This window comes from Corvus kubaryi, unplaced genomic scaffold (genome assembly GCF_017639235.1).
Source record: "Corvus kubaryi isolate FWS band 111438036 unplaced genomic scaffold, C.kubaryi_AGA036_p1.0 37284, whole genome shotgun sequence".
Lineage (NCBI taxonomy): Eukaryota > Metazoa > Chordata > Aves > Passeriformes > Corvidae > Corvus > Corvus kubaryi.
The window spans coordinates 5,725,231-5,748,924 of NW_024581088.1; the positions used below are offsets into that span (position 1 = coordinate 5,725,231).

Sequence of the window (23,694 nt, forward strand, 5' to 3'; positions counted from 1 at the left end):
GGTAGAATTTGGCCCTGGGCTGTAGGAAATGCACTGAAGTTGTATCCAAGCAGAACTTGACCCTCAATATATGGGATATGAGTGGTCTAATAACTAGATAAATGTAAGAAATAGAAAAGGTTTCCTGTTTGCTTAATAGGTTGCGTCTACATCTAATTAGGAAAGTAAATATTTTCTTGTATTTCTTGTGATTTCCTTTGAGTAGCAGTGAAAATGCCATATTTTTTTTCCTCTAAGATTGAGTCATCACAGAAGGTTATCATTTTTCCAGTGTAGGCTCTGGGAGGGTTGCTGAAGAATTTGCCATGCTGTCAGATCGAAATGTGACTAAAAACAAATTACACATCAGACTGTGCTATTTAATAGAGTGATGGCAATTGTAGATTGTACTTTTGTGATGTTAAAGCACATCATATGTGTTATCTTCGGGATTAGTCTCAGAGAGCGCTGATAGAAAAATCCTAAAATGGGAAGGGAAAGTTTATAGGGCCAAGATAGAATCATTATAGGTGTTATGTGAAATGATAAGGATTAGTCATTGACTGCTTTCTGTGTTTATTGGCTTGTTGCTTTTAGAACTACCCTTTAATTATTACCCTAATTATCACTTTATCCTTAATTTGAAGTTATTTAAGGATTCAATGCCAGCACACACCTCCTCCTCAGCCAAAATACCTCTGAGTATAGCGGAGCGGTGTGAGGAAAACCCTTCAGCTGCCAGCGAGTGAAAAATGTACTCAGAGAACAACAAACCAGGGCTGGGGGTCCCCTAAATCCAACTGTGTCCCCCAGAACCAGGGCTGGGATCCCCAGAACTGGGGCTGGGACTCCCCTAAATCTGACCAGAGGCCTCCAAACTGGGGCTGGAATCCCTCAAAACCGGGGCTTGGGGGGATCCCCCTAAATCCAAGTGTGTCCCTCCCCAAAACTACGGCTGGGGTCCCCCCAAATGCAGCTGGGTCCCCAAAACCGGGGCTGGGGCCCCCCTTTGTCTGAGTAGCGGTCCCCAAAGCGGTCTGGGTCCCCCTAAACCTGGCTTGGTCCCCCAAAGCCGGGGCCGGGGGTCTCCCCTCAGCTGAGGGGCCCTGAAGGGGTCCCGGCGCCGCCTCAGCCGCGCATGCGCAGGCGGCGCTGCCCGCCAGGGGGCGTGGCCGCAGCCCCCGGCCCAGGAGGGAGGCGGCGGGAGCAAGATGGCGGCGCGAGTGCTGCTGCGGCGGAGCCTGGCGGGAGCGCCCGCCGTGCCGCGCCTGCCGCCCGGCGCCGGGCTGGCCCTCAGGTGAGCCCTGAGGGGGCGAGGCGGGCGGGACGGGGCCGCCGGGGGAGGCTGCCCGCGGAGCCGGCGCCGCCCGAGCCACCCGGCGCCCCGCCGCGCAGAGCGTCCCCTTCCCAGGCTGGAAATGGCGCCCCGCTGGCGGGGCAGCGGCCGGGCCTGGGGCGGGGAGTGCGAGGCGGCGGGGTGTCCCTCAAGGTCACGGGCCGCAAGGCCGGCCCCTTCCTTCCCGAGTCCGAGTCCGCCCCTGGGTGGGAGGATGGCCGCGCCGCTGACCTGCCAGGACGAACCGGCCGCCGGGCTCAGGGGGCAGCGACACCTCATCCCCGCACGCACCCCCCGCCCCTGCATGGACACCCCGGCATGTAACAGGGCACCCCACAGCCACGGCTTTCGGGGTGCCCAGCCGCCCTGCTCACATGTATTTCTGGGATTTAAATACCTGGATGCTCCGCACCGCGCTATCCCTCCAGGATCAGGGCGTGCAACAGCTCTCTATCCCAACTCCTCCAAGCAACAGAGTGCACAGCCCAAAAATCCATGTTTCCTCAGGGTCGGGGTGCGTGACTGCACACCCCGGCATCTTCCTGCCTTCACCATGCACAGCCACACATAGAAACCCCCTTGGGAGTCAGGGCTGGTGTATCTGTGCTTCCCATGGGAGCTGGGATGTGCACGCACCCCTGTCTTGGTGCCAGGGCACAGAGAGAGGCACATCCATCAAGTTTTGGGGTGCAGAGATTTGCATCTCTGTGTGAACGGCTGCCCGAGGTGCAGACACACACACAGCTCCTGGGGTACCTTCCAGCTGTAGGAAGCTGGCACAGGGTGCTGGAAACACAGGAATTCCCAAGCTGGGATGGATTTACACGGTTTTTCCTCCCTTTCTTTGAAACGGGGAAAGCTGCTGCTTCAAGCCTCAGAATAGGCAAGACTAAAAGCATCCCTGCAAGCAGCTGTTCAAGGAGTATGTTGAGAGGTGCATGTTTTGGGGTTATTTTAGTTTCAAATAAACTTTGTTCAGACCACAGATCAAACACTGTCAAACGATAGACAGGTTGTTTTTCTTTCTCTTCCAGGCAGACATGGGTTATTAAAAAATCTAAATACTTCACCTGGTGTCTCCTACCCAGTTTATATTTTGTGCTAAAGTAGGAGCTAAGTGAAAAGAAGTATTTTCCCTGACATTTTTAATCTAATCTAAGCAAGCTATTCAGTGTTTAGCCTTTTGCATTCACAGCCCAACCTTTGTAGCAAGAAAGCAAAGCTCACAGTTAATATTTGCAGGATGAGAACTTGCTACCAAAGACAAGTTGATGCTCACAGCTGTTTAAAGACATGAATTGGCTCCCTGCTCCTCCAGAGCTAATTTTGGGTACACACTGCCCACAAAATTGAACCAGTGATCAGTTCAGGGCTTCTTGGTTTGTGGGAGTCTGGGATGACAGTGGTATTTTAGGATATGGATTAAAAACCAGGCCCTTGCATCTCAGTTTGGGTGCAGTGAACATCTGCTTTAATAAACTTAGCCTGTTACCTTTATTATAAGTGAGGTGAATATTTAGTTGTGATTTGTTAGTCAGTGCTCATGAGGAGCTTTCCAGCTGCTGGGGAAAAGATTTTCCATAACTGTGTAAAGTATTACTCCTGTCACTGTTTTGAAAATTAGGCATACCTCCACTTTTAGGTGCAGTTTAACATTCAAGTCATGAGATTCTCCTAATAGCAAAGAAATTTGCTTTTCAAGAGTTGTCCCTGTAGCTCCAGCTTATTCCTGCTGCTGCTGAAGGTCACAAAAATGATGATTAGGAAATTAATCATGATTATTTCTCTCTTTCATCTTCAAAGTTTGCTGCAAACAATGATCCTCCAAGAGTAGTTTTCTAAATACTGCTTTGCTAACTTTGTTTAATAAAGGGCAGGGGATGGTGAGAGTTTACAGGTCTGAGTATTGCAGGGCTGGGGTTGAGTTCTGCCTCCTGGAGCCCAGTGAGGGTTTAATGTGAGGGAGCTTTTTAAAACAAAACTTGGATTTCTGAGGTGGGGTTTAGCCCTGTGCTCTGAGCTCGGAGAAAGCTCCGCTCCAGGCCATTCCAGCAGCAGCCTTATCATGGAATGCCCTTCAAATGCCTGCACTCAGGAATAGCTGCTTGGCTTCCAGCACAGCCACATGTTTGTGTGTGTGCTCAGGGCCAGGGAGGGCACCATTTTCAATAAACTCACCAGTATTTACAAATTATTTCTTCATGCTTAAGGTCATCTCAGCTGCAGTTGTTGTTTCCCTGCTGTGAAGTACTTTCCCGCTCCTCCATCCTGCTCCCATGGGCAGAACCAGGTCATTATGTTCTTTTCAGACTAAAAGGTGGATTGTTGTAAAAAACTGCTTTTGTGTAATACAGGTGTGTCCAGTGGGATATTTTTCTCAAATGAAATTGAGATTTTCTTTCCCTGTTTTTTTTTTTTTCCTGAAAGAAAGCTTTAGGCTGGAGATCCAGCTGTCTTCTGCATCTCCAAGTCAGTAATTAAGGGTGAAAAGTTGACATCTGAGGCAGGAAAAGGCTGAAATTTCCAGCTTACAAGTAAATATATGTGGTATAAATACCACATTTGATACTTTAGAATTTCACTAGAAGCTTGTGACAGAATTAATTTTCTTCACAGTGGCTACTATGGGGCTGTCAAAAAAAGGCAAATTGAAGGAAGTGATCTTAGGAGAAAGAAGCAAAAACATTTGAGCTTGTCAGACATTGTAGAGGATCAGTTAAATGCATCAGATTCCCTGTCCTGGTCATCTGGAAAAGAAGAATAATTCTTTTAACACATCACTTAAAAAAAAAATCACAGTTATCACTTGGTTTGTGTGCTCTGATGTAAAGGGAGCTGGTATTATTTGGAAAGTGTACTTGGAGAAGCTGAATAAAGATGAGATAAGAAAAGACAGTGAAATTCGTGTGTTTCGAGGCAAGGGAAACGTGGATGTTGTACAAAGAGCCTGGATCTGTGTCCCTACATGATGCAGTTGCCAGAATCTGGAATTGAAATATTTCTTGGCTGGTTGTTTCCTACCACTCATCTTTTTTCCCAAATTAGTCTTTCATGCTGTTTTTCCTCTTGAAAGACATTTCATTTTTCTGCACAGGAACACAGGGCAGTTCCTTTCCCTTTTACACTGTATGCAGTTTTCCTTCTGCATGGTTTTCTTTCTTCTTTTTCACTCCTGACTGTTCACACGAGGGCAGACCCAGCCCTGGGCAAAGACAATGGGCTAAAAAGAGGATAAATAGGCAGCAAAAGTATCCATTGCGCAGGGAATAACCATGGATAATGTGTGGTTAACTGTATCTAGTGAAATGAGAAATCTCCCTGGGGAATGAGCCCCTTTTGCCTTGCTGGGAAAAGACTCAGTGGGAAGTTTTAGCAATATGTAACTGTATGTTGTGATACTATAATTTGCATTAAACTCATGGCTGCCTTCCCTGCCTGGTGGGAATTCCAGAGGCTCAGTGCCCTGTCCTTGTTCCCTGCAGGGGGCTGGGCTCCTCGGCCCACAGAGCCCGTGAGGAGAGCTGGTTAAAATCCCTCTTCGTGCGCAAAGTCGATCCCAGGAAAGACGCCCACTCCAACCTCCTGGCCAAAAGAGAGACCAGCAGTCTGTACAAACTCCAGTGTGAGTGATGGCTTTGTGCTCAGCAGCACCATTCCTCCCCTCTGTCCCTGCCTGTCTCACGTCCCTGTTGTTGTTGTTGCAGTTCACAATGTCAAACCTGAATGTCTAGAGGCCTACAACAAGCTCTGGTAAGTGTGTGAGTTCTCTTTTCACCTTTTAGGCATGTTGAGTTGATGTGTAAATTGGCAAATATCGTAATTGTGTAGAGGGGAGGTGACAAAATTCTGCTTTTTTAGGATTTGGTATTAAATAGATGCTAATGAAAGAGCAAAAAATCCTTTACTCAGTTCACCCCACTTTCCTCTTGGAGGTGTCATTTTCTAAGCTGCAGTTGAGGAGGATTCCTGTTGTGAGAGCTTTGGGATATTTATTGGAACAGCTTTCCCCCTTCCCTTAGTGGTCTTAAAGTTGCTGATGCATGCAGGGAAAGGTGGAATGTTGGCATTCCCTCTGCAGCTGCCAGGTTGAGGATGGGTTTTGTCTCTGCACTGAAGGGAAAGAGAGATCACTGGTAAATAAAACTACACCAGTGTTAAACTCAAGTAGAACTTTGAGATGTTACAAACCCAGGGGTTGATTTCCTCTCAGCTTTTTAATGTCCCTTTCACAACTCCTGTTGCTGAGCTGCTCCTAAGGAGTTACACAAACCCTTGGATGTGGTCTCTGCTTCGGGGTGATTCCCTCCAATGTGACAGCTTTCCCAAAAAGTTCCAGCTTTAGAACATGTAGGAGTTAATCCCATTTGAAATGGACTGCTTTAAGGGTGAAAGTGCAGAAATACTACTCCTTTTCTGCCTGCACAGTCCCCCCTCTGGAGCCCTGAAAGAGCTGTGTGGTTAAATTTGGGGATGGAGTGAGCCTCGCACCCAGCAGTGCTTTTCTCACTGACAGTGCCCAACTTGCCAGTGAAATAAAACATTCTCAGGATAACGACAACCAGCTTTGAAGTGTGAGCACAGCAGCTGGGCTGGAGGGAGGGGAAGAAGTCCCAGCTCCCAGTTCATGTCCTCAGCTGTTACTGGGTGGCTGCACAGCTCATCTGTCACCTTTGTGCCTTCTTGTGTTGGGCTGGATAACCCAGTTTTCCCTGCTGTACAAGCATAAAAAGCCACTAGAATAACATTCAATCAAGGTATTTTTAGCTTTTTTGTTGTTTAAAAAATAGATACACAGTAAAGGACAATTAGCATTCAGCCAGCTTGCTGTTTAAAAGCTGAATATAAACATGTCCAATTACTCAAGGCAGGGAACCACTTCTGTGCAGTATTTCATGAGCTGCCTAAACATTGAGTGAGAGCAGAGATTTCTGTTTTCAAGGAAAGAGACAAACAGCAAAGAAAGAAACTGCTGACAGCAGTCAGATGAAATATGTGTGGTTGGATTGATTCTTTCCAAAGCAAATTGAAGTATTTCAGGGAAGGAGACAACTTGAGTAAAGTAATAAACAAAATTAAGCCTCTCTGAACATTCCTCCTGCCTCTTTCTAAATAAAAAACAAAAAAAAGAACAGGTTAATTCTATATCAAATCAGAATGAGGATTAGTCATTAGTTATTAAGAAATAATGTAATGAAGGCAATTACAAGAGTATTTCAGAAATTACTGTGGTTAAGGAGCCCTTCTGAAGAATTAGGGACAGGTGTTTTTAAAAAGGTATTCTGTGGGCATTTTTCCTCTTAATTTGCAACAATATATGGTAGAATTATGCTATAATCTACCATTCCTCTTCAAAGCTGCCTTTCCAGGACCTCATTCTGCTCTGCAGAAATGAACTGATGGTGAAACATCCTTGAGAATGTCCTTGGAGAGTCATTTATCATATTATTTACACTGGCTAGTGAGAAAACGTCGAGGTACAAATTGGTAATGAGATTTGCTCAAGGTTGTGTGGAAAGTCAGTGGCAGAATCGAGAGGAAAACTCATCTCTAATGACTCCCAACCCCAGCCCAGCCTACTTTTTATTACTTGATACTGTGCAGAGACTCGTTGCCTGTGAGCCAAACTGAGGAAGAAGGATAATTATTCGGGGAAAAACAGAAAAGGCAGAGTTCAACCAGACTAATTGACTTATTCATCAAGGCACAGTGCAGGGAAAGCTGTCTTGGCCAAGTCAGCAATCAGCAAAACCTAATTTCCTCCTGCTAATGTGGGCCACTTGTAAAGTTGGAAAGAGTGTTAGAAATCCTGGGAACAGTCAGCCAGAAATCGTGTGTTGGAGGTATTTTTAAGGCAGTTTCACTGTTGGTTAGTGGGTAAGTTGCCTCAAAGTAAGAGTGCTTTTTGAAATTAAAAAGCAATACTCTGAGGTACAGCCATTATTTCATTTATCACATTATTTTTATTCATTCAGCTCAGCAAGTGTAACTGGTTTAGAAGACTGTGCTTTCTTATTTCTGTGCATTCTCCCCCCCTTGAAGGGAGCTTTTCCTCAAGCAAATCACCCCTTTAAGCTGAATTTTCTGTAAGATATCCTGATATTTGTTTTCCTGATGTGCTGGATAACCTTTTAGATAGACATAATTATTTAGATAAACCTAATTTCCTTCATCCAAAGAATCCTTTGTTAAAGATTCTAAGAAAATAGTAACACTCACCTTAATTCTCCACGAGGGTGTAGCCACCTTCCTCCTGCGTAGCAGAATTTGATATTTCAGCTTTCTCCTGTGCAAAATAAATCTTGTGAATGTTCCTAGCATGATGCTGTGTTATTCATATATCGACTGTGGCCTCCCTGAAGGCAATGCAACCCAGTGTCTGTGTTCCTTGTTTTCAAGTCAAGAGGTGCTGCCAAAGATTCATGAAGAAAAACACTACCCTTGTGCTCTGGTGGGGACTTGGAACACGTGGTACGGAGAGCAAGATCAGGCTGGTAGGAGATAGAAGTACAACCCAATGTAAACCCATGTGCTTGGCAGGTTTCTTCTTTTAAATCATCTCTGTTGACACTCAAAGCCTGTTGGCAGTGTGTCCACTGAGGGGGTGTGTGCATCACTTCTCAGCTGTTTGTCTTGCTTTTGTCGTGCTGGGTTGGACAGCAAAGTGTTCATTCCTTCAATTTTGTCTCATTTTTAATATATTTTCTTGTTTTCCAGGTGGTGATGGTTGTTAAAATTAACAGGTTTTGGGGAAATGCTTGTAAAATATAGTCCTGTGGACACAGTTCCTGAATATTTTAGGGTAACTCTTGCAAAGCCAGAGTTTATCCCTCCTTGGGCAGTATAAAAGCTTTGCTCAGGCTTTCAGAGTGTAATTGCTGTATGGTAATGAAATGCAAATCATTCCAACCCATCTGCATTGTAAACTTAACATTAAATTTTACCGGGGGAAAGTAAAAATATTTCTGTTCATGTTCATACGAGGATACTGCCTAACTATGAAAACAAACTGGAACTAGGCATGACTGAAGAGCTGCTACAGAGGTAACTCCAAAGAGTCCAATGTAGAGAGAAAACCTGGAAAACACCCTGGGAATTGGAAGGAATGGGAAGCCACAGATCCAAATCCATAGAGGTTCTGTTACAGTTGTGCCAGGATCGGTGCTGTTGCTTCCTACTTAAAAAATAAACTCCTGCACACATTAATTCTCCTTGCGCTGCCAGCATATTGCAATATTGACACTGAACAAATGCAGAGAATTAACAGCAGATAAACCAAACAGTGTCTGAGAGCCAACCCTGCAAGCTGAAGAGGAATTGGGGAACGAGGACAATTGAAATGGGAATTCCTTAGGCAAGTCTCAGTGGCTGCTTTTGTAACAGATGAACACAGGCTGGATCTGTCACTGCATCCCCAGCCTGCCTTGGAAGTGTTCTTGCAGCACTGGAATAAAGCAGATTATGGGGTTTGACTTGTTCAGTGCTGGGTTAATATCAGATGGATCCATCAAATCTGCCCCGGGGCTGAGGCAGCAGAAGCAGGAGGATAAATCTGCTCTCACGGGGAAGTGCCTCCCATCAGCCTTGTTTGCTCTCTTGGAAAAGGCACAGAGCTGCTTAAGAGGGGAGAAAATAGTTTTTTATGATTCTGTGAGGTGAAATTATTGCCTTGCTACACTAAATGCTTGTAAATACATCTTTCTGTGATTTATTAAAGGGGTTGGTTCTGATTTTTTACAGAGGGAAGGCTTTGTAAAAAATTTAGATACAAACATAAATACATGTCCTGAAGTTGTTTTTGTGGGGGAAATCCTGGCTAATGTTCAGTTATCTTCTGCTTTTATTAATGTTGAGCTCACAAATAACATTTGCATCGTTTTTCATGTCCTACAGAAAGTGTCTTGCTTTTGTGCTGGAGTAATTTACTGAACTGAAAATCTGCCCCTCCACTGCTCTTAGATGAAATTGGTATAAAGCACGTTTTTGGAACTAAGTCATCCTCTTCAACTGAACCTTAATTTCAATAACAGTCATGTCAAGTCATCACATCTTACTAGCATGGCAACAAAAAGTCCTTTCAGAAATTTCCCTGTTACCCTCAGAGTAAATTGCAAAATTTTCCAAGAGAACCCCTTTCAAAAAGCAGATGATGCCATTATCCTTAAATTATCCCAATGTGTAGTGCTTTCATGAATGAAAATCTTGTTTTCAAACCTGCTGCCTGGTTTCTGTTTTTGTATAATTCTGTAATGTGAAGAGCATTTTATAGCGTGATTTTTCCAGAAGATTTACCACTGGTCTGGGACATCCCTCGAAAAAGTTTAATTTTCTCTGTTTCAGTTCATTTGTGGAGATATGAGGGAGGTTACCCAGCTCTCAATGAGGTCATGAGCAAACTTCGTCAAAATAAGGTAAAAACCACTGATTTTCTTACTCAGGAGAGAGCAAAGAACAGGCAGAGCAAAAAAAAAAATGCAGATTTAGATATTAAAGTGTCTCATCCCTTCCTGTACAAGCCCAGAAACCTCTTTGAGAAAGGATTTATTGTCACATTCAGGTTTAATTCCTGAAGACATCACGTGTAAATCCTTGGAATTCTCAGATTCACCAAGGAGAATCCAGATTCCTTTAAGGATTTCACTGTCCCACAAGCCTGATAGCATTAAAAAACCAAAAATCCAAGCCACCATATGGTGTCCTGCTGTTTGTTGTTGAAGAATTTGACCCAATTCCCACATTATTTTTTTAGGAATTCATAGAATTCCGTAAGGAAAGGGGTAACATGCTCCTCTCCCGTAAGAACCAGCTGCTGCTGGAGTTCAGCTTCTGGAATGAACCTGTTCCCAGAGATGGCCCTAATATTTATGAACTGAGATCTTATCAACTCAGAGTAAGTTTAAATTTTATTTCTTCTATTATTTTTGAAGCTCTGTGCTGTCCTAAAACCTTCTAAGGGTGTTTATGGCCAACTGAGCTTGTGTGAAAAATCTGCTTCTTATCAAAGCTGATTTCTGAGTCAGTGCTGCTCTCAAAGTGTGGGGTCTGAAGTGAAGGCAGGCTCCAGCAAGATCCTGATGTCTGCAGGGCTGAAACCCTGTGGTTGCTTTGAGGGATGCTTCAGAGATGACTAAGAGGTGGTAAACAGAACAATTAGAGATTATTTTTATATTCTTATCACTCAAAAGGAAGGCACTGTGTTAATGCAGAGTGGTTTCCATACAGAATCGGTGTGAAAATTGTATTTTGGGGGTTTTTTAACTGCGGTTTTAACAGTGTCTGTTGTTCTTGCAGCCTGGAACAATGATTGAGTGGGGCAATTACTGGTAAGTGTTGCCTTCAGCCCTGGTGTGCTCCAGGTTGAGAGGTGCAGGTGTAGAAAAAGCACCAAAGCCACCAAATCCCCCAGTTCAGGGGCTGCTGCTGCACTTGCACCACTGGTCAGACAGTCCTGTGACCCTTTGAGGAAAGGAAAAGGAATTTTGTGCACAAACAACGCTCTGGTTTGGTTTTGCTTCCCAGAACTGTTTTAGTTTGCTGCAAAAACCATGGATTTTCAGCAGAAAGCTGCTTGGAAAGGGTGGCAGTTCCTCTGGGAGACTTGGGTCATCTTTCACAAGACCACTTTTAGCTTAAATCTTGGCTCTTCAGGCTTTTAAAGTCAAGTTGCTGCTTGAAAAGCTGCTGAGCAGCACATTTGTTATTTTAATATATGGGTTAGAAGTATTTGAGACAGTTTTCTATTGATTATATGCTTCTGATTTTGTCTTATTTTTAACCTTATTTCAATTTACACTCACTGTGCTTGCAATTCTGCTGGTTGATAGTTAAACAATTTGGAGCATTTTCAATTATTTGGACAAAGGTGAGGACTTAGATTTTCAGATTTGTCATTGATACAATTTTTTCAATTACAATCATTTGAACAAATCGAATTTAGAATTTTTTTATAAAATAGGCACATCTCTACTGGTAAGAAATCTGTTTTATAAGATCCAACAAGAGAAATATTTATCTTATTTATGCAAAGATCCACATGAATAAAAAGTCAGAATCTGTAGAAAATTAATGTGGCAAAGCTGATATGACTAAAACTTGAGGATTTAGTTATAAAACCTGCTATGAAAAGGCCACTTGACACTGTTCCAGCAATTATCTTGATCCTGAATCTGGTTGAAAAATGATTCATGCCAAGTTTAGTGTAAATGTAGCCTCCAATTTTAATGCATGCGTAACAAGACGAGGTAAATCTTAATTACTTAGCGCTGAAAACAAGGGTGCTGCAGATTTTTTTCTTACCTTTAATTGCTGAAGTGTGCAGCAAATGCAATTTAACATTCCAGCCTCCCTTCCACTCTGTTTCCCTTCCAGTTTTCCCTGATTTCCTCCCCAGACCTGCAGGTTCTGATGTCTCTTTGCTCCTCTGCAGGGCTCGTGCAATTCGCTTCCGACAGGACAGTAATGAAGCAGTTGGGGGATTTTTCTCCCAGATTGGACAGCTCTACATGGTCCATCACCTTTGGGGTAAATTCCTGTTCTTTTCTGCTTTTTTCCTGCTTTTTTCTTTCACTGCTTCAGCCCAGGAGGAAACATTTTTACACAAGGCAAAGGGAACGTCTTACAAATTGGGTTTTAATATTTTTTTTTCTTTCCCTAATTTGTTGATTTTTTAATTTGTTGATTTTTTTAAAAAATTTTTGTGTAGGCAAATTTATTCTTCACCAAACAAGAAATAAACATTTCATGTTTTCTTCTGTTTCTGCCACAGTTTCTCCTGTCCCCTTCTGTTTGCTCTCAGTCCCACAGCCCTGACCCTGCCATCCCAATTCATGCTGAAATCAGGTTTTTACAGTTCCATTTCAAGCCTCACATTTACCACAGCTGCAGAAAGGAAAGTCAGAAAAGTCAGGCATTTATTTCCATACCTGCCTGGAGGTGTTCTGGCTTTCTGTGTGCATTCATGTTTATAAACACCTTAGGATTGTTTCAGCTTGAAAAATGATAATTTGTTAGAAATCACTCCGTTTTTTCTAAATATCCCAACAATTCAGAATATTATGTACAGCTGTACCCCTGCTCTTATTATCTTACCTGTGTCCAGGAATTCTGTCTCTTCCCCAGCTCCTTCTGTTTGTCCTGCTCTGGGAGCTTTTCCTTCTGGCAGAGAACTCCTGCCTTTCTTCTTCCCGCTGTTCCCAGCCTCCTGATTCCTCCTTGGAATGCTTTTAAGGGATCTGTTCCTGTTCAGAAGGAAAAGGAGTCACTTTGTGCTTGTTTTCCCAGCTTACAAAGACCTGCAAACCAGGGAAGATATAAGGAATGCAGCGTGGCATAAACCGGGCTGGGATGAACTGGTCTATTACACAGGTAACCCATTAACTCCTCTGGAATGCTGGGGGCAGACTTTGGGCTGTGCCATCCTCTCTGCTCCTCAGCACATCCCACTGGGAGAAAAAGTTCTTTATCTCAGGGGGAATCGTGTTTGTGTGTCAGTTTTAATTCTGTGAGGGCACAGAGGGACATTGCACTGAGCTGTAAAGTGAATTTTGCAGCTGGTTGTAGTTGGAGAAGTTGTCCAAGTGCTAAGAAATTGCTGCATTAATATTAGATTTTTATACCAGCGCTTCTGTGGAAGAACAGATTTATGTAAATGCTTGTCCAAAGATTTAGGGAGCCAAGAGTGAAATTTACCTTTATATTAAATGATTATTTCGAATATTTCATTAAATACAGGAGCCTTGTTAAATGCATTGCTGGGAAAAGGGAATTTAGACTTTGGAACTAAAAGCCAGGAGATGTTTGAGATCAAAGAAAACTGTCATAACAAAACTCCCAGAAGTGTGCCAAGAATGTCAGCTTTGGGTTCCACGGGGCACATTTCAAAGGAAGTTACACCAGAAAAATGTAGGATCACTTCCATTTTGGTTAAAAGAATGGAAATATTTGTCTTTAAACGAGCAGAGAGATGATATTAAAGTCATTTATTCCCAAAACTACCGTGGTACAGGGATGATTACTGAACGTGCTGAACTCTGTCAGTGAAATAAAACCCTCTCTCCATTTTTTTTCAGTGCCCCTTATTCAGGAGATGGAGTCCAGAATCATGATACCCTTGAAGATTTCTCCACTTCAGTAAAGTCACTGATTTTCTTGTGCCTACATAGATAAAGTGACAAGTATTTGTCTTAATTTATGGTATACACTGTATATCATAGTCTGAAATATAAAAGTACTGTATTGAGCTTATAAAAGAGACCTCTTTTCTTCAGAACCCAGAACCCATGACCTTCTGCTCTGAGGGGGGGGAAAAAAACAATACAAGACTGTGATTAAAAGGTTGGTGAATTGAAAACAACTCCAGATCTGTGGGACAGCTCCCCAGGTAATGTGTGGCTTGCAGGATTTCAAATCTCCTGCCACACAGGCACTGCCCAGAGCTCAGTAACAGCATTGCTGTGAGGCATTTAATGACTGCAGCTTTGAAAAACAAACAAAAAAATGGGAGTGAAATGAGAAGCTCTGGAGAAAGGAGAATTTCATTTCAAATTACGAAATGAGAAGCTCTGGGGTTGCTGTGAAATAACCCCTGCCTGGTGGAGCAGGCCTGAAATCAGCAAGTCTCTGTCTCCAGTCATTAATTGGGGATAATCCTGTGTGGCAGGAGATGGGTTATGGCCAGAAAGGGGCATATGTAGGATTTCTGAGCACACGTTTGCTTGGTACCTCCCCCTGGAATTAATCCCACGCAGGGTGACCCACGCTTTCCCCACAGACACTGCCAAGACGTGGTTGGCTGAACACCCTGCAGGGAATCGATTCACTCCAAAGCATTTCCCTCCCCAAACAGCTCTGAAATCTGGGAAAAGGGGTTGAATTTAATAAGCAGTGCTGATTCAGACTTGGAGGAGGGGGTGGCACTCCCTGTGGCTGGGTTGGTGTGTGAAGCTGGCGCATGTGGGGTCAGTGGGATTGGCATTTCCGTGTACCATGGTGTCCAGTTCTGTTTTGGTTTCACTTCTAGACTAGAATGTATCCACACTTTTTGGTGTCTGCAACGATGTGAACATCCTGTAAGTGACAGTAATATTCTCTCTCTCTCTCTCGTGGCTCCAAGAATCAGTGTAACATACTGAATGTACAAATCAGTTCTGAATGTCCAGTTTGTACATTTCAAGAAGTTTTCAGGAAGAACATATCAGTCAATAAAATCCTTTTAATTTTCACTTTTTGCTGGCACCTCCTATGTATTGCACCACCTGTGTTTTCTCTCCTCTTGCAATGTTTAGTATGGAAAATTTAGAATATTTCAGCAATATCTCTGGTTCAGGGACAGCATTTCCCATGTTCTGCTCTCCTTCTCCAAAGGGAATTGACAATCTTTCCATCGCATCCCATTTTGCTGAGTGTTCCAGAGGTCCTGGGTGCTGTGGTGATAAATAACAAAACACTTTTCCTTCTCATTTTTCTCCACAAATTATGCTGCATTTTTCAGGTGTGGTTTCTGCTTTCATGAAATACACCGCACTCGTGCCTCCCCTCGAATTTCCTCTTGAACAAAGTCAATATTTGATCTGGTTCTTGTCTGGGTTTATATTTTCCTCCTGTTGTCAAGTGATGATGGGATTTTACTGAGTCAAATTCTGTGCTGTATCAGCTTAAAGTTGCTCAGTGAGCCAAGGAAATCATTTGAGCTGATCCTTCTCACAAATGAGCCCTGAGCAGTGAGATCACCTGGGGCTGCCATTTTTCCAGACTTTTGGGGCTACTTTTCAGCTCCAGAAGGAGAAAAGAGATGTCAATATCAGCTTCCAGTCCTTGTTACCTCTCCCAGCATCCTCCCAGATTTCTTTTCCCTGGAGAATTGTCCTTGCAACTTACACCCAGCGATCTCAGCCAGAGGCAAACACCAAAAAGCATTTTTGGAGCTGCAGGATTTTGTGTGTTCTGATGCAATCCATGGTTTTTACCTTCACCAGGAATTACATTCTGCCTGGCACGGCTCTTGCTGTTCAAGGGCCACAAAGTTTTGGGGGAGACATCACAGAGTTGCAGGTCCCTCACCCACTCCCAGGCTCTGAACTCCCCCTGGAGCTGCCCTGATGTGTTCTGGATGTGCCTCCCCTCATTTTGAGCTTCCTGCTTGTGCTCTGGCTGCCTTCAGGGTTAATTCCTGGTATTTTACCTGCAGCTTAAATAGTTCCTGTTATTTTCCTTACAGATAGCAATGTAAACTCAAATGGAAATGGGTAATGCCAAGCTTTCCTTGCTTCCCTTTGCCTGAGCTTGGTTTTGCCTGGTTCTGTGAACACTGTTGGGATTTTCCCTCTTAATTCCATGGCTGAGTCTAAGTTTTCCTTGGACAAGCAATCCCTCAGCATTTCTTACAGCAGAACTGCTGGAGTTCAGAACTGAAGGGTTGAAAAGTGGGGGACAAGGCCTGGAAGGGTCTCTGGCAACTCTGAACTCTTGTCCCACTGCAACAACACAATTAAAACTTGGGTTTAGTTGTCCTGGAGAAGGCTGCAAACTGTCCCTCATGCAAATCTATAGTTTAAAGCAATTCTGCCTCATTGAATAATCACATTAAGAGGCTTTATATGAAGGCAGGTGGTCAGGAGACCCACCTGGAGACCAGCTCCTCCCTGTGTGACCTGTGCTGCTCCCCAGACTTTGCCCTGCTGGGCTGGGATGTGTCCAGGCAAATCTGTAACACTGAAACTTTCCTCACCCTGCTTTATTCCCTGCTGGGTTTTTTCCACTATTTCACAGACAAAACAGCTGAGCCTCTCACTGAGCTCAGCAATCCTCCTGCTACCTCTTGGGCTAGAGGTCAGCCTTAGTATTTGCCCAGTGGAAGGGGAGGGGGGGATTTTTTTCTAAGCCAGTCTGACCTAAAGAGCTGTTGTGAAATCCCTGGCACGGCCCCACAGTTTCCATAGTGCCCCGACTGGCAGAAGCTCCTGCTGTGAATGTTAACATCCCTTCCAGAGCTCCTGGCCTGGGGCACTGGGGGAATTTCAGAGCCCTGAGCCGTGTCCCAGTGCCTGGAGCTCCAGCTGATCAGCTCCATGTCAGATTTATTTCCTTTGTGACCTTTGAATTCCATAAAAAACAGCAAACAAACTCCTTCACTTCCTAACTGGGGGATTGCACAGAGATATGGTGGGAGCAGAAGGACTTCAGACTTGCCCTGCTCATGCAGCCTTGCCTGAACAAAAGCAGGATTGTCCAGGAGCTGCCCTGGGAGCTGGCTGGGACTTTTCTCAGGAAGAATTTCAAAGAGCCCATCTTTAACACTCCCAGAAGTTCTGGGGAGTGCTGCCAGCCATTGTCTGCCTTGGCTTTTGTGGGGTTTGCCAAACTCTGACAGATCCTCTGTGGCTCTTGCATGTCTGCCTTGCTCCAAAAAGCATCACAAGTTTGGTTCTGGATTTGTTTTCTGGTTCTGGATTTGTTTTCTTTTAACCCTTCTTCTCTATTATTAAATGCTGTTGTAACTGCAAGCCAAAACCTTTTGAGAGCATCACTGAGAGCTGCACCCCTCACTCTGGGCTGTGTTAACTCCTCTTTCCCCCATATCCTCCCCAACGATGTCACAGAATGAACAAATCCAGTATTTGCTTTAATTGTTGGTGATGCTTTAACAATAGGGCAGCAGCTGTCTCGTGGCACCTTGATGTAATCATAATAAATTAAGCAAATTCAGTGCTAATAGTGAAAAGCAGTGATTATTATGAGACAATGTGACATTTGGGAAGGTAAGGGCATCACTTGTTTCTGTTCCACCCAGAAATATGTGGTGGGGTTAAAGAGAATTGCCAGACTTCAGTTTCTGGAAAAATACTGGGACTCTTTGTAAGCACTTAGAAGATAAAAACCTCTGCAGAGATTTTTTTTCCAGCACAAATCATGTCACGTTTACCCATCTTTCTCCTGTGTGTTGTGGGGATGGAAGGAAGTGGAAGGTGGGGTGTATTTTAACACTGGTAAAGATTTTCACATCCTCACAGGTGAGATTCTCACAAGTCAGGAAAATGAAAGTCCCACAATGTGAAAAACACACTCAGGAGAGTTGTCAGCATTTACCAGGTGTGTTCTCTTGGATCAGACACTAAAGAGACTCCGTAAGAAACCAGGACCCATCAGCAGGAGCTCAGAGGAATTCTCAGAACAGGTCAGGCTTAACTCTAGCAGAGTTTAAGGGTGGTTAATCCACGTTGGAGGCAGAGGAAGGGACTGAAGTTTCCCAGAATTTCCTTGACAGGTTCACTCCCTTCCATTTACAGCTGATGGGGGTGGGTTGGTAAATAAACAAAACAGTTCCACAAACAGTGGGACCACTTCACAAAATCACCAGTTTGGAGTTTGGTTGGAATGTTTTAATGAAGGATGGGAACCACTCTGTCCCTCACCTGAAGATGTTTCTTGGACAGGGATGAACGTTGGATCTGTCTCAGATTTCCATGCAACTCCTGTCCCAGACAGGTTGAGCAACTGAGGCAGCTCAGGTTCTCTGTAGCCATAATTTAATGAAATCAGAGATATTTAGTGATGTTTTCCACCTGTTCACTGATTAACCTGCTCCTGAGATTCTGTGCAGTGAAAGGTACTTGCCAATCTGTTCAGCTTTTAGCCTGAATTATTTGTTATTATTATTATTATTTAGGTAAAGTTTTTGTTTGTGGCCCTGTTCTTTTTTTGCCACCCAAAATAAGTAAAGGCATTACAGATGAAACAACAGATGTGCAATATTGACCAGGAGATAATCCATTAAGGTATTCTTAATTTATTATTTTCTATGTCTGGACTTCACTTGGAAGTAAATAATCAATTTCCTTCTTCCACCATGGCAAAGCTGTATAAAAAATCTTAACCATTTTCATTACAACATATTTGAGTAGAACGGCGCCATTTGCCACACGAGCCAGAGTGGAAGGTGCCCAACTGCCAGAATCATCAAAAACTCCAGCCCACAAGTTTGCAAACAAATAAATGTTTAATGGCATTGAATAATGGATTTACAGGTGTTAAATAGATTATTTTACACGAGGATTTATCGCTCTTCCAGTTCCTTTAGCAATTCGTCGAAGTGGGTGATGTACCACTTTGCTTTCTCCTTTACTTGCTTTCTGACTACATTGCCTCCAAATCCAATGAAGCAATCCTGGAGAAACACAAGGAATGGCCACATTGATTAGTGCAGGCCCATGGAGCTTCTCAGTAATTAAAGTTTGCTTTTAAGATTGGATTTTAAAATCACGGCATTCCTCCCTGCCCTGTTTTCCTTTGCACGTTCACTTTTCAGATTTATTGACCATTAATTCTGCAGCACTTTGGTTACTGGAGTTTTACTCAGTTCCTTATAGCTTCCAGATTGTTCAGAGGTGAGATTTTACTGAGAATCTGATGCAAATGTGATGCAATACCATCCAAGAGCAAGTAAACATTGGATCATGCACGAGCATCCCACAATTACCCCTCTGCTGTTTATCTTACCTCTGTTTACCTCATCTGAGAGATACCAAAAGCAAACATTAACCCTGTCCTCAATCATTAACCAGAGCAATCATCATTTCTACATCTCACCAAACCCCCTGCAGTGAAAGTGCAGGGCTTAAAATTTCCACTGCCAGCTTTTTTTTTTTTTTTTTTTTTTTTTGCCTTTTTTTTTTTTTTTGCCTTGAGGTGGAAAGCATTCAACAAATCCTGAGCTGCTTTGGGGTATTTGGGGGACTTTTGTGTGGGGAAAGGAGCTGAAGGGGAAGATGGAATTAAAATCTCTCCCCTGGAACATCTATAAAAGTTGTCTTTCTGTTATTTTTTTTAATTAAAGAATCCAAACCTCACTCTTGTTTTTCCCCAAAGGATTTGCTCAGAAGGAATTCAGGATTTCTGCGATACTCACTCCAGGGGGGCAGGCTTCCATGTCTGTAGCTCCATCTCCAATCATAACCACTTTCTTGAAATGGAACTGTTCTTTCAGATGACTGATAACCTTTCCTTTCCCCCCTGATTCAGCTGTTGGTTGTGTTTCATCAAATCCTGCATATTCTCCTAGAAAACAATGGAAGGACAAGCTGGAAATACAGATATTTTCTTGGAAATGAAGAAATATCTCTGCCTGTGGTCTTCACTTCATTGCATGCAGTCCTGTAAACCTCACAGCGTCCCAAATAAATAATTCCAAGGTAAGTTTAAGACTGGGATTTCACCCAAGTCTTCAGTGGAGGGATTTTCAAAGAAAAATAGAGACATTTTCAGAGAAAAACAGAAACCTGTCAGGGCAGTGGTACAGATCCATTCCCAGCCACTCTGGTGTGAACATCCCAAAAGCAGCATCCAGGATGATGCAGACACAGTGTAGGAAGCCCTGAGTAAGGAACAACCTCACTAACTACAGCTCTGCTTGGGCACTCTAGCTTAAAATCCAGAGCAGCTCTGCTACAAAAAGCCACTGAAAGGGAGGTTTGTGAGAGCAGCTCAGTGTAAGGAACTCTTTTAACTTGAAGGAGCAGGAGAAAATGAAACTCTGCTCTCAGCAGCTGTAACAAGTTTTACCTTTGGCACAACAATTAAAAAGTAACTGCAGCTCTATTTTTTACATTGAAAATTACCTGAGCTGCTTTTTCGTAAGGTTTTGTAATTTTCCTGCTTGCAATTAGCTGCATTAATAACAGCACAGTGCCTGCTACCCAATATCTGACAGTGGGAACCAAAAAAGTGCCATTAATTAGCAGAGAAAGGAGATTTGAGGGGACTCTCACCGTTGAAGTAGAACTTGAGCCTGTTGGCAAAGACGTTTGCTGTGGGAATGTTCAGCTGCAAGGCCACATGTTCCACAATGCTCTGAAACCCCCCAGAGACCAAGAACACCTGAACCCCTCGTTGGTGGAGTCTGCTCACCAGCTCCCTGAGAAGAGAGAGCACAAAGGTCAAATAAATCCTTCCTAAACCAGGCTTTGTGCTAGTCCAGCTTAGTTTGGGTGTGTGCTGCTTTCCAGCTCCATCCATCTCTGCTGCCCAAAGCTTTTCCTTCTTTCCCTCTGTTTGTGCACACACCTGGCTGCAAAGAGCTGGACAAAGCCATCATTTAATTCCTCAAAAACAAGCACTCCCTAAAAATGTTTTCTTTCCACTTTCACATTAGTTCCCTTGAACAAGCGAGAGCAGATCCAGTTCAGACTTTTTTTCTGAAGTAAAACAACAGCAAGAAAATGAATCTGGAATGCAGCAAAAAGCAGGGAATGTGAGATAAAGCCACTGCTCCAAAATGCAAAAAGTTGGCTGAAAAGTGCAAAGTGCAAATGTTTTCTAGCTCAGGGCTGGTTCACCAGATGCTGGACATCGATGCCATCTTTAGAAGAGGGCACCAGCTACAGAAAAGGAATCAAAAAGAGAAGTTTGTGGCCCCAGTTCATGTCAGCAGGACTTGAAGGCAGTGAAAAGTTTGGGGGATTTGGCTCTGGAGGCAGGAAGATCAGCCTGCAGCAAGGGGAGCAAGGAAGTGGTAGCAGCAAGAGCAGAAACACTAAAGACTGACAAGCAAAGCAGAGGCTCAAAGCAGGACACACAGAAAAGAAGGAAGAAAGGGAAGGCCTGAAAAGGAGGAAGAAAAGGGAAGGACTGAAAAGGAGGAAGAAAAGGGAAGGACTGAAAAGGAGGAAGAAAAGGAAGGACTGAAAAGGAAAATCACATGATCCTGAACAAGGAAACAATGTTCTCTTTGTCATTACCTCTTGCTCTGTCTTCTACAGAAAAAAGACAAAATACAAGCACAGTATCATCTTCAATTCCTGTTATATACTAAAAATATTTTAGACTTGAAGCTATGGTCAGATTTTGTAGTAAAGAAATTATTTTCAATTGTTGGAAACAATTTGAATAGGGGGAAAAAAATCCCCAGAGCTTTTCAGTTTAAATAGTTAATGGTCATTCCAAACCTCAGGATGAATGAATACATGTATTTATGTGTGTTTGCTTAATACAAGAGGTTTTTAGTGTTTTTAGAGAGTTCAGAATGAGTAGCTCTGAGCAAAGGATGCCCTAAACTGAGCCAGGGGTGTGACTGCACTGAGGGGAGTCAGAGAGAGGTAAAAGAGCTGCAGACTAGACCAAATTTAAGGAGGTATTAAATCTCCTCCCAGTCCCATCACCCCTGAAAAACCAGTGATTGATCAGATTCTTTCCCACGCCCATTTAATCCTCAAGCCAGGATCTGAGCTTGCCAGCCAAGGTGCCAGGTGATATCTAAGACTTCTCTTTTTCCATGGGTTGTTAACCACTTGCCATTAAGTCAGGCTCCTGATCCAAGCTTGGTACACATTCAGCATGGAGATGGAGCAGGAAACCAGCTCTGTGATCTTACAGCATCACTGATGACACAGAATTTGGTTTATTTATTCTATCTGCTTCCTGAATACTTAAAAAAAAAAAAAAAATTAAATTCTTACCTTATTCCTGGAGTTAGCTGAGGTGGGTTGTCAGATATTAATTTCTGCACTTGTTCATAGGAGGGCCGGATGAGACCTAATCGTGCTGTTAGAGCTGCCTTGAATGTCACAGTGCCACCCATGGCTCTGCGGGTCCTGAGGGGACAGCCAAAACACCAAATCAGTGACACTTCACAAGCTGAGGCTTCTCCCAGCAACAGAGCAATAACAAAGAATGACAAGGAACCAGGTAAGAGAGCAGAGGTTGGAGATTATACTGAGCTAAAAGATTGGTGGCATCCACTGGAAGGAGATCTCCATGGATGGAAAACCAGGGAGGCAAAGGAAAATGGCTCCATTCTTTCTGGGATGCCATACTGGGACCATATTCCTGAGCTGCAGCTCAGGTGCCCTTCTCTGAATTTAACAGAGCTTTTGCTACAAGCTTCAACTTGTGCTGTTTCCCAGCCTCAGCCTCAGAGATGGGTTGGGAGAGCTGTCCCCTCTCCTCCATCTCATGGTAAGGTTTGCTGGTCCATAACAGTGTTTGGTAGTGCTTAGCCGAGTTTAATGATGAGGGCTGCTCTCAGTCTATCAAAACTATCACTGGAGAATTTATGCCAGTACAGTTTTGTTGGGTGGCCTCACAATTCCCAAACAAGTTACTTCATCACGCATCAACTCCACTTATTACCCCAACCCCTTTTTCAACTGCAGTAACCTACGATTGAATCAAATGACCGGGAATGATAAATTCATTATCACAGATTAATCTTATCCGTGGCTATTTTTGCCTGCCCCTGTCCGAGCTCCCCCCAGCCATACGTACATCTCTGCCACGGCATCCCCGACCCCACAGAACTTGGCGAGCTCATCGATGCCCTCCTCCCTGATGACGGTGCTGTCCACGTCGAAGCACACGGCGTCGGCGCTGCGGAAGATCTCCTTCAGCTCCATGAGGGATGCCATCCTTTTGGTAGCCTTCTTACTGTGAGGGGACAAGATAAAGTCTTTCTCTGAGTGGGAGTAGTGCACTGTTTCCTGAGCCATTGGTGCTGCTGCTCTGATGCGTGCGAGAAGGGACGAGCACAGCCTGGTCGCCAGCTTTTATCCCAGGGGGAATGGCGGTGGAGGTCTGGCTCAGCTGCTGATTTGCTCCCAGCTGTTGCTGCCTACTGATGGTCACCCTGTGCTCCAGGTGGGCCGTGGAGGCCTGGGCAGCTGCTGATTTGCTCCCTGCTGCCTCAGCCCACTGATGTTCATGGGTTCAAGGTTGTAATCCTTGGCATTGGCTGAGGCACCGGGCTGCCAAGTGCTGTGTGGGATTGCAGGGTTCTGTTTCATCTCAGGTGGGTCTTGATTTCTCATCTGTCCCAGGCTGGGGTGTCACAATGGTTGCTGCAGGACACCCAGGCCCTAAGGACTGATTGCAAACTATCCTAAACCTATCAATGAGTGGTTGTCCCTAAAGCATAAAGGGTTAGATCCTCTCCTACATCCTCATTAATAAAAGATCAGGCTATTAGCATTGGGGATTAGCCTTTCATAAAATCCATCAAACCCTTGGCCTTTGAGAACTTCACTCAACCCATCAAGACATCACATTTTCCGTAACAGTCCCTCTCAAAAGTTTATTTTCTTCCCTTTTAGATCTGTCCACTTCAATATGTTGAGCACTTGAGGAGTTAAGTATCTTCTTATTCACCCCTACTCACCTTGTGCTTCATCCTCTCATAGGGGAACTAATTCAGTGTGGATTTTACTATTTACTAATCTACATTTAGACACAAACAACAGCTTCATTTTTATCTCACTTCCCAGATTTTTCTAAAAGTTTTTGTTTCTTCTAATCTCTCAGACATCTCTCAGAACATGTCCTGTATGATTGATCTGGGTTTCAGGTTCTTTTTCTGGGATGGGGGAAAAACAACAGCACATTCTTAAGAATTATGGATG

At 43.8% G+C, this 23,694-nt stretch overlaps 2 protein-coding genes and 1 long non-coding RNA gene across 3 annotated transcripts; 1 reads left to right on the forward strand and 2 right to left on the reverse strand.

The window, feature by feature from the left end:
* The first annotated feature begins 1,126 nt into the window (after window positions 1–1,126).
* Window positions 1,127–14,532, forward strand: NIPSNAP2 (nipsnap homolog 2). Its single transcript, XM_042026068.1, has 10 exons — window positions 1,127–1,276; window positions 4,798–4,937; window positions 5,020–5,065; window positions 7,712–7,806; window positions 9,653–9,723; window positions 10,062–10,202; window positions 10,604–10,635; window positions 11,739–11,833; window positions 12,593–12,676; window positions 13,381–14,532. The coding sequence occupies exons 1-10, from the start codon at window positions 1,191–1,193 to the stop codon at window positions 13,443–13,445; spliced, it is 855 nt and encodes a 284-aa protein (XP_041882002.1). The 5' UTR covers window positions 1,127–1,190; the 3' UTR covers window positions 13,446–14,532.
* Window positions 5,198–12,593, reverse strand: LOC121663616. Its single transcript, XR_006015687.1, has 2 exons — window positions 12,401–12,593; window positions 5,198–7,598 (listed from the first exon to the last, which is right to left on the reverse strand). It is a non-coding gene; the product is annotated as an uncharacterized LOC121663616 (long non-coding RNA).
* Window positions 14,533–18,286: 3,754 nt separating the features above from the next.
* PSPH (phosphoserine phosphatase) lies at window positions 18,287–22,896 on the reverse strand. The gene is made up of 5 exons (XM_042026069.1): window positions 22,568–22,896; window positions 21,760–21,894; window positions 20,074–20,219; window positions 19,215–19,363; window positions 18,287–18,473 (listed from the first exon to the last, which is right to left on the reverse strand). Exons 1-5 carry the CDS (start codon window positions 22,786–22,788, stop codon window positions 18,363–18,365), a joined length of 762 nt encoding a protein of 253 aa, XP_041882003.1. The 5' UTR covers window positions 22,789–22,896; the 3' UTR covers window positions 18,287–18,362.
* Between the last annotated feature and the right edge of the window lie 798 nt (window positions 22,897–23,694).

Bases quoted from the DNA above. Each gene is read 5' to 3' on its own strand.
- NIPSNAP2 (XM_042026068.1), top strand. From the start codon at position 1,191: ATGGCGGCGCGAGTGCTGCTGCGGCGGAGCCTGGCGGGAGCGCCCGCC. The intron at 7,807-9,652 runs GTAGGAGATAGA...TCTCTGTTTCAG, and splicing joins CGGAGAGCAAGATCAGGCTG to TTCATTTGTGGAGATATGAG. The intron at 9,724-10,061 runs GTAAAAACCACT...TTATTTTTTTAG, and splicing joins GCAAACTTCGTCAAAATAAG to GAATTCATAGAATTCCGTAA.
- PSPH (XM_042026069.1), bottom strand. From the start codon at position 22,788: ATGGCTCAGGAAACAGTGCACTACTCCCACTCAGAGAAAGACTTTATC. The intron at 21,895-22,567 runs GTACGTATGGCT...CTGTCCCCTCAG, and splicing joins GGGGATGCCGTGGCAGAGAT to GACCCGCAGAGCCATGGGTG. The intron at 20,220-21,759 runs GTAAGAATTTAA...CTCTCTTCTCAG, and splicing joins CAGCTAACTCCAGGAATAAG to GGAGCTGGTGAGCAGACTCC.